This window comes from Schistocerca serialis, chromosome 2, assembly GCF_023864345.2.
Source record: "Schistocerca serialis cubense isolate TAMUIC-IGC-003099 chromosome 2, iqSchSeri2.2, whole genome shotgun sequence".
NCBI classification, from domain to species: domain Eukaryota; kingdom Metazoa; phylum Arthropoda; class Insecta; order Orthoptera; family Acrididae; genus Schistocerca; species Schistocerca serialis.
In genome coordinates this window covers 453,773,835-453,788,588 of record NC_064639.1, presented here as the reverse complement: position 1 = coordinate 453,788,588, position 14,754 = coordinate 453,773,835, and the positions used below count along the sequence as shown (strand labels likewise).

At 38.5% G+C, this 14,754-nt stretch overlaps 1 protein-coding gene across 2 annotated transcripts in view; it reads right to left on the bottom strand.

Annotated features, from left to right (window-relative positions):
* Positions 1–14,754, bottom strand: part of LOC126457339 (ralBP1-associated Eps domain-containing protein 2) — a 138,671-nt gene that overhangs the window by 59,792 nt on the left and 64,125 nt on the right. For both annotated transcript variants that reach the window (XM_050093552.1, XM_050093553.1), the window contains 4 exons: positions 11,229–11,502; positions 6,692–6,770; positions 6,461–6,588; positions 4,860–4,921 (listed from right to left, as the gene is read on the bottom strand). In XM_050093552.1, coding sequence (XP_049949509.1) covers positions 4,860–4,921; positions 6,461–6,588; positions 6,692–6,770; positions 11,229–11,502 — 543 coding nt within the window. The remainder of the gene's footprint in view (positions 1–4,859; positions 4,922–6,460; positions 6,589–6,691; positions 6,771–11,228; positions 11,503–14,754) is intronic.

Genomic DNA, 14,754 nt, shown 5'->3' with positions numbered 1-14,754 from the left:
TCTCTCTCTCTCTCTCTCTCCCTCTCTCTCTCTTTTTTTTTTTTTTAATTGTAAGCAGCGGTAGCCCGCACAAAAGCAAGCCATGCCGCGAGCGGCGACATGTCGTAAACACTCATTATCAGAATGCAACAAACAATGCATGACACAGTACAGTAATGAATTTTCAGCTTAGAGTGACATAAACACTTATAACAAAGAGAACGGCACTTATCAGATCAAAGAAAAATAAGCAATCAATTCAAACCAAACGAAGCACGTGAAAAAGGAAGGGTACCCATTTAAATACGGACGGAGCGCCTGACGCATAGCAATGGCTACCTGGTAAAGTTTACGACTCGAACCAAACAACTGTAGCTGTATCGTCATTCATTCGAGCTAAATTGTGTCTCATATTACAATGGACCAACTCTGTTTCGATTTGGAAGTGCGGCCTAAAACTTTTCTCTCCCCTTGAATTTTGAGTCTCAAATTTCAGGTGCGGCTTAGATTCGGGAAATTTCTTTTTTCCCTTGATTTTGAGTCTCATTTTTCATGTGCGGCTTAGATTCTAGTGCGGCTTAGATTCGAGTAAATACGGTATACTCTCGCATTAAAATCACTCTTGATGATAACATGGCCTGTCTTGTTAGTTTTGTTCACTTTTTTCTGAATATCATCAAAAAAAGTGTCAATATCATCCTCCTTTCCCTTCTCTGGGCTGTACACATCGATAAGAGTTATATGACTTCCTGGAATTTGAAATCTGACTGTCTTTATTCTTTCATTTATGGAGCTGTATTCAAAAATCTTTCCTCACCATTCATCATAGACTAAATTGCTACTCCAGCACTAGCTCTTTTCCTTTGGGGAACACCACTGTAATCCAACCAGTAGTCTGTCAAATCTCTTGTTCCTTTTAGTTTTTTCCTAGTTTCTGTTATTAATGCAAAGTCCACTTTCCTCTCTTTGAGTATGTGATGTAACTTGCTCTCTCTCTTGTTCCACACTGTCGAAGACACATAATCAGTAATGCCAAATCATTTGTCATTTCAGATTTCTCGTTTGTCAACAGTTGATCCATTCCTGTATTCGAAGCTGTCAGTGAGTGTGCCAATAATTTTACAATCGCTAACAGTGCTATGAGTGCTGCGCAGGGTAAGTTGTGTGCTGGGACTGCTACAGCTAGGTATCGCGATCTACCTGATTTTCTGTCATCAGGGTTATATATCCTAGACCACAAAATCACCTTCACAAAGGGACACTGCTCACTAATCTGAGATCTAGCAGCAACTATTTTTATTTCTAATGACTTTTTGTGTAAAATTCTGTACTTCATGGGAGGAGTTGGCTGCATGGGTAGAGTGGTGGCTTAGTTGGCCTCTGATGGTGTGCAGTGGTATGCGGGCAAGGTTCCAAGTCCACTGTCCATTGCTGACGGCTTCTAAATGGTATCAGGGTCATGTGTAGCTTCCCCTCCCCCCCTTCTCCCCCCAACAGTCCCCACAGGCAAAATGACAAGTGGATGTACTCATATTGAATTCACGGTCTGTGTTTGTGTGCAGGCATCACACTTGGCAACTGCCTTCTTAATGGCCGGTCCAAAAGAAGTATCGAACACCAGAGGCTGCATTGCATTGACAGCTTTTTTAACTTCACCAAAGCATATACATTTTGTTCAGCTTCTGAACTTTTCTTTCCTCATTACAAACCCTGCACTTCCTCCTCCATGCTGGGTGATTCCTGGAGCAGTTTATACATTTCAGAGGAAACATACAGAAGTTGCCGGATTAGTGAGCTTAGGCTCCACAATTTCCACATGTAACCCTCCTGTTAAGTGCCACAGTGGTAAAACCAAATTTTGGATATTTGAAACATCACACTGGGTTGGGAATAAATGATTGAACTTTAAGATGGATATAGCCTGCAAGTATGTTCAGGTAAGTCCAGAGTGTTGAAAGTTAGAATAAATGTTGCAAGCTTCTCCAATGTTCTGCTGAATCACCTCATATAATACTGCGCTGCTTTGATGTCCACGTTACTTCATTCTTCACATAATTCCTCAGGGTCCATCTCCATTATACTGGAGCAGGTAATCACAACTTTACAAAATTTAAGGATGTTATGCACCTCAGCCACAACAGGTTCACCTAAGGCTTTGCATTCCAGAAGCTTAGGTATTTGGTGTAACATGGCAGTTTCAACTGCAATGTTCCATTACGAAGTCTTTTAATGTTTTTCAGGAACCCAGCAATACCCTCCAATGCCTTGTGAAGATAGAAAGAGGATACCTTCTAAAGGATTCCTCTGCTCTCTCAATCATAATGTAAGTGTTATGGCAGGCTAGTGTCCTGTAGCTATAATTTGGGAACTACTTTTCAGGAAGACTGACTGACTGAACTCTCTCTCTTGAGTGGGTGTGGGTACTACCTGATAGTACACCACCCTATCAGGAGCAGATGTGAATTGAGGTCACTACTCCATACGGGTCCCACATGCCGCTAGGGACACAAATGTCAACCCGGGCAGAGCCCCGCATATCTGGTCAAGCCATGTACCACTGTCAGGTGCCCAGAGGTTGACCACTAAGAGACTGTTTTACTTCCACAAGCATTCAGTACATCCTTGTGGTTCATCTGTGAAAACAAGGCATCATGCCCTGAAACACACAACATTCCATTGCCATGCCAAACAATGGTCCCAGTAGCATGCCAGAGATTACGGTACAAGAGGTCTGGTCGCACTGGCCATTTAGCTCGGGAAATGCTGGGTTGCTGTGCCCATAACCAACCACTCCCTGGAAAAAACACAGCTCTTACTTAAGTTATGGGACATCCTACACAGGGTGTATATGCGAACAAGAAAAAAATTCACGAATTTTTCCCAGATTTCCCAGCTGAAAATACACTTTGTCCCAGGAGAAAATACACTTTTCCTGTGTTAAGTGACAGTATACTTTTCCTCAGAACTATAAAACTTGTCAATCTTTTGAATGATTATGGTTTGTCAAGTGTAAATTAGACCTACTACAAGCAATAAGCTTTATGTTCGGAAATAGTTTCACGTTTCATTAATATGCTCCAGCTTCTCAAACAAGAGATCGAAAAGTAGTAGTACGAACTTTTTTATAAGTTTGGAATCGTCATATTCTTCCATAATTTGTGTGATGACCCCATTTCTTCTCCTTCCTCTTCTAAAAAACGATCTTGTCATCACTAATTATGTTACTATTCCTACCAGTGTCAAAATTTATTCCCTGGTTGACTTCACTCCCCCGTCACAATCACCGGTTTCGTTATCCCACGGTTGTTCTCCGGTTAGGCATTATTATGTGTTCATACAACGTGTTTTCTGCGCTACTCCCAGCATAAAACTTAGGTGGCTGCCACCGGGGACTGTACAACTGGCCCTTGCTAGTGTAATGGTCTGGTCAAAAATTTACTGTCAAAATTTCATTTTCTTGGATACATCGAGAAGATAATACGTAATTTGTTATTCCTGTTAGTTGTTTATTTCCACTCTGGTAGTCAGAATCTATGGATTTTGCTGGTAATTATAACAATGTTGATCATTCACAAACTCAATCAACCACATAATCAGGCAGTGATCGGCATTCTTTCGTTTGGCTTTATTCCGCTCAGCTCGTATAGCGCCATCTGCTTCTGTCCGCATGAAAGTTTATTTCTAGATGCGATCAGGATTCCCCTGGCTGAGACATGACATACACTATGCACACATTCAAAAATCAGCTTATTCATTCAGAAATATATGTAGAATATGTCCAAAAACCAACAGGTATGAGTTTCAAAATAATATGAATAATCGATTTTCCTCAAGAATATGAATTTGGCACCCCCTTCCCCCCTGAAATTGCCGCCTGGGGCAGATACCCCAGTTTGCCCCTTGTGAATCTAGCAGCTTGCGCATGCCAATAAAATTTTTCCGGGTAGCACCTTGCTGCTACTGCTTATACAGCTAAAAGCCCCAGTTCTGTAGACAGAAGAAGGAGAAGGTACTACACATACGTAAGTCAACTGTGCATGCGCATGAGCCTGCTCACAGCTGCTCAAACGAATCTTATGTAAGCAGTTGTGATGTCACACTCATCACAGGCAATTTGTTGTTATGAAGCATTGAATAGTCTTCCTAAAGCCTTCGACACATTTTGCCGTTAGCAGACGCTTATATGAGCACTGTGTTTGGTTGTTGTATATGGCACCTTACCTTGGCAACTTAAGTTTTATTTTTATTTATTTTTCTTTTTTCTTTTTTTTTTCTTCTCTTGTTCAGGTTTGTTGAGCCATTATTATTCTGCAGTAGCCGGGTACAGTAATATCCTTTGTTAGAGTACTGTTTCATACCAGGCAAAATTACAAAAATTTAACTGAAAACTAAATTAAATAAATTCCTGGAATCTTAAAAAATTCCTGGGTTTTTCCTGGTTTTCTCCCAGATAAAGAAAATCCCAGGTTTTTCCAGGATCTACCGGTTGTCCCAGGTCTTATAAACCCTGTTACAGCTATAGCTAAGGCTAGGTGGCTAAGCTACCATCGTCACACACCTCAGCATCGTTGAAACATATGAAACATAAGATATGAAGATGGCATCTGTTGAACTATTATGGTTCTCTGTGGATTGTCTGCCGCGAGTAATGGGAATAATGGCAGGGGCACTGCGAATGTAGTGTGTGGACTATAAGTTGAGAATGTGGGTCTCATGGGGAGGGTGCCGGCGATAAGTCAGACCAGTTTATGACCAAATCCTTTTCCTTACACTTTTTTCTCTTTTTCAAAAATAAATAAAACAAATTATGACTGATTAATGACTAAAGACATTGATAAATTAAATCTATTAATTTAAGAAATCAATATAATATTAATTACCGTGCTTGGGGATACACGAGGAGGTACAACTGGAGGAATACCTAACAGGCCACCAGATTTACCTGAAACAAAGGTAAATACTTCATTAGACCTAAATATTTCTTTAACCAGATCTACACTCAACTAAATTTATTTATTGGACAATTATACAGGGCATCCAAGGAGGAACGTTCAATATTCAGGGATATGGCAGGAACGATCATTTGAAGCAAAAAGTCTAGTAAACACGGGCTCTAAAATACATATCTTAAGAGGAATGAGCACTTTTTCAGTAGAAGACATGTTACACAGCAACAAAGCAAGTGCTCAGAGCTCTTAATGTACGCATTTTAAGAGTCCACGTGTACTGGAGTAGTTTGCTTCAAATGATTGTTCCTGTCATATCCCTGAATATTGACTGTTCCTACTGGGACATTCTGCATACAACAGTGAGCTCTAAGTTATTACTATTCAAACTCATAATTCTCAATTATTATGAAAATCATTCATTCAACCCAGAATTTAACTTCTTCTGGAGAAGACAAATGTTCATGGATGATACAGGAGGCAAATTGACCCCTTACAATAAATACACACACTATTTAGGATTCCTGTCCCTGTTAAACAACAGTAGAATATAACAAAGAATGCAGGAAAAGGAACCAGAGGTCAAATGGCAGAGAGAGAGAGAGAGAGAGAGAGAGAGAGAGAGAGAGAGAGAGAGAGAGGAAGGGGGGGGGGAGAACAAGTGATGGTAATTGTGTTGGGTTGTGCAGAGGAGAAGAAGAGCAGGCACATTCGTACACCACCCAAACATCGTCACATTTGTGAGAAGTTTTAACAGTATGCCAGGTTTATATATCGACTTCAACTGAGTACGATAAAATGTTTCTCATGTATTTCCAGAACTGGCATCCGATATCCTTTTACAGTGCTCCCATGTATTTTCTACATACATAAAATGTGTTAACATTTGTAAATATTAACATTTATACATGAAATCTTAAGAATGTTCAAGCTTGTTTGATGTTTCATAAAAAAAGGGGGGACGAGAGGAAAGGTTCAGAATGAAGACAGTGTGACTGTTGGAAAAATACTTTAGAAATGGCTGTAACAAGGAGGGCCTAAAAATTCCACCTGATCAACAATTAATTTTCAATAAATATCTATAAACTGTTAAGTGTAGTATTAAATGGGTTAGAAGCTCTAGAGGTCTAATTGTAACACAACATGCATGAAGCATAAATAAATGCAACATATGAAGGGTCACTACTCATTTCAATAGTTTGTGAAACAGTAGTGCTTTGTGCACCACAAGAAGATTTATTTTACACCTTATCTGTTACTTCCAAACTTGGAAACAAACTGAATAATCACCTCAGCTCTACAAAACTCACTCATCAACAAACAATGATAGTTTTATAGCCTTATTAATTTAACACAAAATTTCAGCAAGTAATGAATAGTATTTATAATGATACCAACAGCATGACAAAATTTCAGCAAGTAATGAATAGTATTTATAATGATACCAACAGCATGAAAAGTTAAATACATTAGAGATGGTAATTCCATAGAAGACTGTAGAAAAGAATTAATGATTATCAATACAGATATCATACCCAGCCTGTTGAGGTCCAAAGATGAACTCCTTGCATGCGTACGATAAGGTCTAGGTGGAGGAGGAGGTGGAGGCTCCTTTTTGGGCCCTATCTGAGATGATGGAAGACTGGTTGGCCCAGACTGGGCGCTGTGGAGAAAATATTAAGAAACTTGTAAACTATTTCACATGGATGTTTATCCTTTACCTAAATTTGATGAAAATTTTCAAAAAGAAGAGTCTGATGACTCACCCAGGTATGCTGTTGACTTCTTCAGAGGTTGGGATGACAGCTGGCTGTGGTGGAGGGGGTATTGCTCCAGGTCCCAGAGCTGCACAAACAATATATTTATTTGAAAATGTTTCCATACCACAGCTGGAGGTCAAGAAAATTGAGGTGGCTGAAGTGATTCTGCCAGAATTTGTTCCAATTAGGAAATTAAGTCACAGATTCGATGCTATCGAAATAGAACATACTGCAAATAGTATCATGGAAGCTAACTTGTGACAATGATTTTTACAGCAGTATAACATCTTCCCTGAACATACAGCAATTTAACTACTTATGCAAACAGAACAGTTTCAAAAAGTATAAATAATTAAAATCATATTTCAAACCATAACACTGCACTTCAGTTCTACATATATTCAAGCCATTTCTTCTTCCCACACTGTGAAACAAACTAAGTAGTATAATATGCTAGAAAATGGAAACAAATAATGGCATGTATGTACCCAAACCCAATGGTAGCACTTCGTTGCTTCTAAAAAGAATTTCTAATTTCATGTTTACACTTCCTTTCTTTCTCTCTTCCTTCCACGACTGGTTCAACACGGTTGCTATTGGAAAACTGTGAAATCCAATATTTTACAGAATGCCTAAGCAGTATAAAGAAACCAAAAAGCTTTACAAAGGGTATGAAATGCATCTTATTTAAGACTCTGCCTAGGCATTTAATGTAATGCCAGTTAAGTTTAATGCAAAGTATGAAAGGAATAATTATGTTACTTAGAGTTCTTACTTCTCATAATAATTTCTTTTTATAATTCTCTTCACAAACAAGACGACAGATTAGCAATGGGCAGTTGCATTGCAGATTTATGGGCCAACATTCTTGTCAAATACATTGTATTTCAGGAATAGTTCATCCCTGTGCGAGAAAAAACATTATGTTGATGACATTGATTCTTTTCAGTGGCCACTCTTCTGAAACACAACAACTTGCCAATGAATTTCATAAAATGTATCCAAAGAAGTCATTTACATATTAAGTCGTGGATTTAACAACTTGGCATTAACCTCTTAATGATTTGGAGATTCCAATATGTGGAATAAAAACAGCCAGCAGTTGTGGTGTGTGTGACCAGTAACAGATAAACGTGCAATTGACACTCTAATATGTGTATTATGTTATGTATGAAAAAGCCAGGCTGCTATTTTTACAATTGTCAATTTTAATTATGACTATGCCTACTGGCAGCATGTCATGATCAGAATGTAAAACTTAATAAGACTTCTGAAGAAGGCCCATTTATATGTGTTGAACCAGGTCAAGAGCTCTTTACTTCCACCTTCCACAACTGGTGGCTGTTTTTATTCCATATATTATATTGCACAGATGCTGATGCAGCCATGCTTAAAAAAGATTCTAAAATTTGGAGATTTGCAGGGAAAAAAATGTGGCTCGGGTTCCATGTTACATTAGCGTTCGTTTTTCCCCAGTTGGATAAATGGTTAGGGACATGCAAGTCACCTAAGTGACAGGCCAATTTCTGCTTCCCTCAGCTTAGCAATTGCAATTTGCACTCTTTATTCACTGCAAACTCTCTGAACAGTGGGCAGTGGGGCACTCAACTTTTGAGTATTGTAGTAAGTATGAGTGACGACAACAAAAAGATATCCACCACATCATCAGGCCATGATGTGAGACTTAGAATTTGAATAATTAAATTTTTTAACCAATAGTTCCTCTGCAATCATTTGAGAAAAACTGCATAATAAATCCAAAACATTTGTTGTTTTTATTTTTTTGTTACAAGTAAAACGTTTTCTGAAAAATTACTTCAGCAACTTTGCTTTGTTTGGATACAGTATGTTCTTTCAGCAGCACTGCAGATGACTCAACTTTCTGCTTTACTTGAATCAAACCGACATGATTCTTTGCGTGCCACAACTAACATGGACACGTCTCCAGCAGTGGGATCAACTGTTTGAAGCTATCTACATAGTGATGTAGGTTAAGATACCAGATATCACAGCCTGCAGCCATTCACCCTGTTGTGCCCTTGTTTGAGAGTATTCAAAAATCAGAATTTTGTGTGACGCTCATTAGCTTTAAAAAAGTACTGCTGTATGGACTGGTTGTGTGGCTTAATGAGCAAGGTAAGGGCCTCACATGCTGAAGGTTGTAGGTTAGAATATCATCATTAAGTACTCAGCATTTTCTTATTTTTAAATCTTTATTGCAATGACTTTGATAATTAGTTGTATTCAGTTAATTGGATTAAATGTAATTTTTTATTTCTATCACTTTGTCACACCATTTTAATCACCCCAATCTTTATTTGCTCTCATGTTTCCTTATATCATTCTTTTTATGCTTGAAATCTTTGTTTACATGATTTTAATTAATTTCATGTATTAATTTCAATTTAATTTCTATCTCTTATCATCCTATTTTTTCATCCATGTTACTGTATCCATTATTTCTATTCCTCATTTTGCTTGAATTACATTTTACTTACAATACCTTCTTTCAGTCAAGTCTAATCTGTTATTATTTTCTCCATAGTACAAACGGAATCTAGGCTACGTTTAAATAAAATGTCTGTATGATGATTACCATCCCCGAAACCGGAACACCTCTTAACAAAAAATACATTTTTGATACCACTGCACAGTCAATATGAATAAATTTCATCTTTTGTTTTTTAACTGATAGATTGGCATTTTCAAATATTTAAATACTATAATAGATAAACATAATTAAATTCAGAATAAAATGTTCACTCTACAGCGGAGTGTGTGCTGATATGAAACTTCCTGGCAGATTAAAACTGTGTGCCGGACCGAGACTCGAACTTGGGACCTTTGCCTTTCGCAGGCAAGTGCTCTACCGACTGAGCTACCCAATCACGACATCCCCCAGGCTGTGGCTAAGCCATGTCTCCGCAATATCCTTTCTTCCAGGAGTGTTAGTTCTGAAAGGTTCGCAGGAGAGCTTCTGTGAAGTTTGGAAGGTAGGAGATGAGGTACTGGCTGAATTAAAGTTGTGAGGACAGGGCATGAGTCGTGCTTGGGTAGCTCAGTCGGTAGAGCACTTGCCCGCGAAAGGCAAAGGTCCCGAGTTCGAGTCTCGATCCGGCATACAGTTTTAATCTGCCAGGAAGTTTCATAATTAAATTCAGATTCTTAAAAATTCTGAATGGGGAAAGAAGATATAAAGAAAAAATGAGAACAAATAAAAAAGTCCATATGGTGAGTAAAATGATGTGACAAAGGAATAAAAATCATATTTAAACCAATTAATTGAATAAAAATAATGATCGAAGTTATTTTAATAAATATTTAGAGGTAAAAAATTTAAAGCACCTGATGAGATTCAAACCCAAAACTTTCACATGTGAAGGTTTTACCCAATCCATTACACCACACAGCCAGTCTATACCATGCTCCTTTTTTAAAGCTACTAAGTGTCATGCAAAATTCAAAATTCTTTTTTCAATGATTACTCACGAACGAGGGCCCATCAGAGTGAATGGCTGCAGAGTGTGATACGTGGGATCCTAACTACATTACTGTATATACAGTTCCAAAAAGTCAATCTCACTGCTGGGAACCTCTCCTTGTAAGAATAGCAGCAATGAATCTTAACGATGCACACTAAGCTTCACAAGAGAAGTCCTTTAAATGAGTTAAACATGTACCTCATGCAAGTTTTTTCTTATTTTTGTGCCATCTCAGCCAACTTCAGATACATACTAAATCTCTCTCTCTCTCTCTCTCTCTCTCTCTCTCTCTCTCTCTCTCTCAACTTTCCTTGCATCTGCTGCTTATATTGCACACGTTATAACAAACAAGGACATTCAGTTACTTAGCATTGTTCTCTGAATTTTATTCACTTAATGCTTCCTGAATGAAGCTAGGATGGATGGTTATTACTTATTATTTGCCTTTTGCTGTTTTAAGTGTTCTGCAATTTGAAAAAATACCAACACCAAAGTTCTGCTCATGTAATTCTTCACTTCCTTTGCTGACAATACAATATTATGGAAAGGATACATTGCTACTCACCACATACAGCAGGTGCTGAGTTGCAGACAGGCACAGTGAAAAAGGAATATTTTCAGCTTTCAGACAAAGTCTTTCTTCAGAAGTAGAATTCTCACAGCACAACAATAACATCAACAACAACTCTCACATCAGGTGTGTGTGTGTGTGTGTGTGTGTGTGTGTGTGTGTGTGTGTGTGTATGGTATTAATATTATCATCTATCCTTTCCATAATACTGTTGTTACTCCATCCTGGACTTTCCCATTATTTGATTTTGTTGACACTATGCAAGACAAAAGCATGATATTAGCTCCTCATGAAACCTCTTAATACTTTTTAATGTCTCATTCTTCCTTTCATACCTGCTACATCCTACTACCAGGTTCTAAACAAATGCTGAACTTCAGGATAAAATCAAAACTATTACAGTTAATAAAGGCAGAATAACTGGAGCTTTGAGAGATAAGAAATCAAAATCATATGTATTTCACCAATAATATTTGAGATTTTTCCAAACCTGCTGGTTTCTTTGCTTGTGGCCTCTGAATGGGTCGAATTTCTGCTGGTGCTGCATCTGTGTGAGTCACAGCAGTAGAGAGTACTTTCTTGGGGCTGCCTGAGTCTGCACTTCCACCAAATTGTTCATATGGAATGGCTTGCGGTTCAGATGGTTTTCGTGGTGATCTGCAAGGTTCTTCTTCAACTGCCGCACTAGCAACTGCCGCAACCACACTGACACCCTGTGACTCCGGTGTGACTCTCAAAGCTACAGGATGCAGAATTTTAGGATCCTAAACAAAAATGTAAAGACAGTTACTCAACAGCTGCCACTGTAATATGAAGGGGCATAAACTAATACTTTTATTTTCACATATTTGTGGTTCTAAGAATTAATTACATACATGGCATGTTTAAAAGTTAGAGCCAGCTGGCTTGGTGGGAGGAGGGTGTTTTTAATACCCACACAGACAACATTTTCTGTGTGTTCACCATTACTCTTCAAATACCTGACATAGTGGAACATGCCCTTTTTAACATCCTGTATAGAATTTTGCCACGTGGTATTTTTCCCAGCCTAGAACTGAAGTTGATAGCACTCTTCATTACCTTCAGAACAATGAAAAGCAATAAATTTCATGAAAACCAGGAAAAGGCAAGTCTCATCATGCAGTAAGTATCGCCGTTAGGGGATGTTCACATACCAAGTTCTGATTGCTTGGATAGTGTGGGTGGTAATATGTGGCTGTGCACATTACTGAAACTAGATAATTCTTGATATCGGGGCCCAATGTTATCGATTCTGAATGGCAAGTCTCAGATTCCCCAGTGTCTGATAGTACACTCCAGATGTTATTGGTGCTCCTTGCTCTTTTGAGTATTCCTGTTTTATTCATAACTACTATCGCCATGATTTTATATCCAAATTTTATTTATTAAATATTTTGGTTTTGTGATTTTAATGATAGTACTGCATACACTGTTGTTTTGACTCCATACAAATGTCATGAACCTGTTTCTCCATTTGCTACAGTGCATTTCTAAAAACTCAGTGTCAGAGAGGGAAAACAATATTCACTATAGCACAGTCAGAAAAGATCACTGACAGTTCCAGAGTACTTGGCACAGCTTCTTCGCATGTCTACCTCAACTAATCATAAAAGATCATTTTGTATATATCTCTACAGCAACTCCTCAATGTCCTTTCACTTCCATACACAACTGTTGTTTGTGTCTCCAGCCATTTGTGGTTTGCAGAGAAAAACTGACAACAGCACTGCTAGCTGTCAGGTATTTTCTTTCACCAACTCTACTGTAGTCAGTATACTGTGGCTATTAATGGGTGGACAAGTGCAAGTTGATATTTGTAAAGAACTAAATTTTCTACTGTTAGCTCATACTTTTGAGAAAATTTGTATAATGCAAGATGTAGCAGAAATAACTCCCAAATTTTAAAGATTAATAAGAATAAAAATTGACATTCACAAATTTAATGCACAGCTTGAAAGATTAGTTTCGGCCATTTACATCACACACACACACACACACACACACACACACACACACACACACACACACACACACACACACACATTATATTTTGAAAAGGGGTTTCATCCAAATGATGAGCGTTTATTTCTATGCACATCTGAAGTCTCTCCCTGAAATTCTAAATGACCTTCTTTGTCATGTCTTGTGATATTGCCTCAATTTTATGATAGGTAGATGCATTCAGGTCATGTAGCATTCACAACTTATGACTGAAGATGCACGCCTGGAGTTATATCCATACAAGAAACACACAAGGGGTGATATGGGGAAACTGGCTGGCCACAGAACATCACCCCATGACGAAACCAGACACCCTGCAAACATTTTCCTAAGGAGGCCCACTGGCACCCTGGCTCTGTGTGCAGTGGCACAATCATTTGAGAACTACATAGCAGGATGTCCTAGGTCACTGATGTCAACTCCAGGAAGTTGCATAGCAGTTGTACAGATCACAAGATGCTATCACTTTCTTGGGCCTGCCTGAGTCTGCTTTCTTCAAGAATGTATGAGCCTATAATTCCAAGATCAATGACAGAGCACCAAACAATTATATATTCACTGCAGAGCAGGCACTCAAGGATCTGTCGAGCACCACTTGCAGCCCAGTTCTGAAAATTTTGTTTATTGACATTGCCTGACGAATGAAAGTGCACTCCATCATTAGCCAGTAGACTGGCGTCAGCTTCAATGGACAGCTTCCATGTTAGTGTCAAAACATGCTCTACAATTGGCCCACCAACATTTACTAAGTTCCTGCACACTCACCACTTTGTACAGATGGTTGTTTGTTTGTGTGTGTGTGTGTGTGTGTGTGTGTGTGTGTTTGTAAGGTAATAACTGAGGATTGTGCGACTGGCCAATCACTTAAAAACAGATAAGCAAGTCACCCTGATAACGCACTAAGAACCTCCGCTTTGTCGTTTAGGGAGTATGTCGGGGATTTCATTGAATCTTAAAATTTGTGCTACCATCATCTCGTTGTCTGCTAAAATAGTAGCAACATCTAAATGCAAATTAAGCTGTTCCCTACTTTCTGAATGCAAAACAATCAGTTAAATGTGGCACTCTAAATATGTATGACACAAGCACTGTAAGTTCCTCTCAGGAAAGCAATCAGGTTATGCCCTATCCTTAGATGTGTGAGTGGGACTTCATCTTGTCTGTGTAGTTGGAAGAGGATATGCCACACGTGTTTCTCATTCATTCCGTGACCTCCTCCTTCCCACTGACAGAGGACACTTGTAAATCAATACTGAGGTGACAGTGTTTAGGGAACAGCACACTAAACAGGATTATCAGTACGTGCCTGCTTGGCTGCAACACCTGCCAGTTTCTTTCCCTGAATCGCATGTTTACTGGTTCTCAGCAGTACGAAACCTCTCTCTGGAGCCTTCATAGGCACATGTTTGCATCCTGGACATTCTGTGCTTATGTGTTTTCTGACATACAATGTATAGACTGAATGGCGTACAGTTAGTCAGAATAAGCAATACATTTCTCAGCACAAATACACAGATACTGTCAAGTTTGTATGTAGCTCAGCATAAAAAAGAGGAGGAAAAGAAATTTAATTTTAAAATTTTTCACAAAACTGCCTTTGTCATCACGGTAAGCAACAAATAGAAGAATTGGCATAAAATAAACAACTGTTGTAAGAAGGTGGTTTCACTGTGGAATCACTTGGACATACAGTTTTCAACCACCCATCATTTTATAAGACATGGTTTCACTGTGGAACCACTTGGACATACAGTTTTCAACCACCCATCATTTTATAAGACATATTTGAAAGCAATTTTACGTGTTTCCTTGACAGAATGCCTCATCTCTAAACTTCCATGAGCTCATGATGCCTAAAATAAATATATTTCTAAATAAAAAACAAAAATCAGCCTAAAATGGTAATTTATATCAAATTGCACCAGCAGTTTCATTTCAAAACCACTCATAAAAGCAGTAGTACCACCACAAATTTATGTTGCAATACTTTTTGA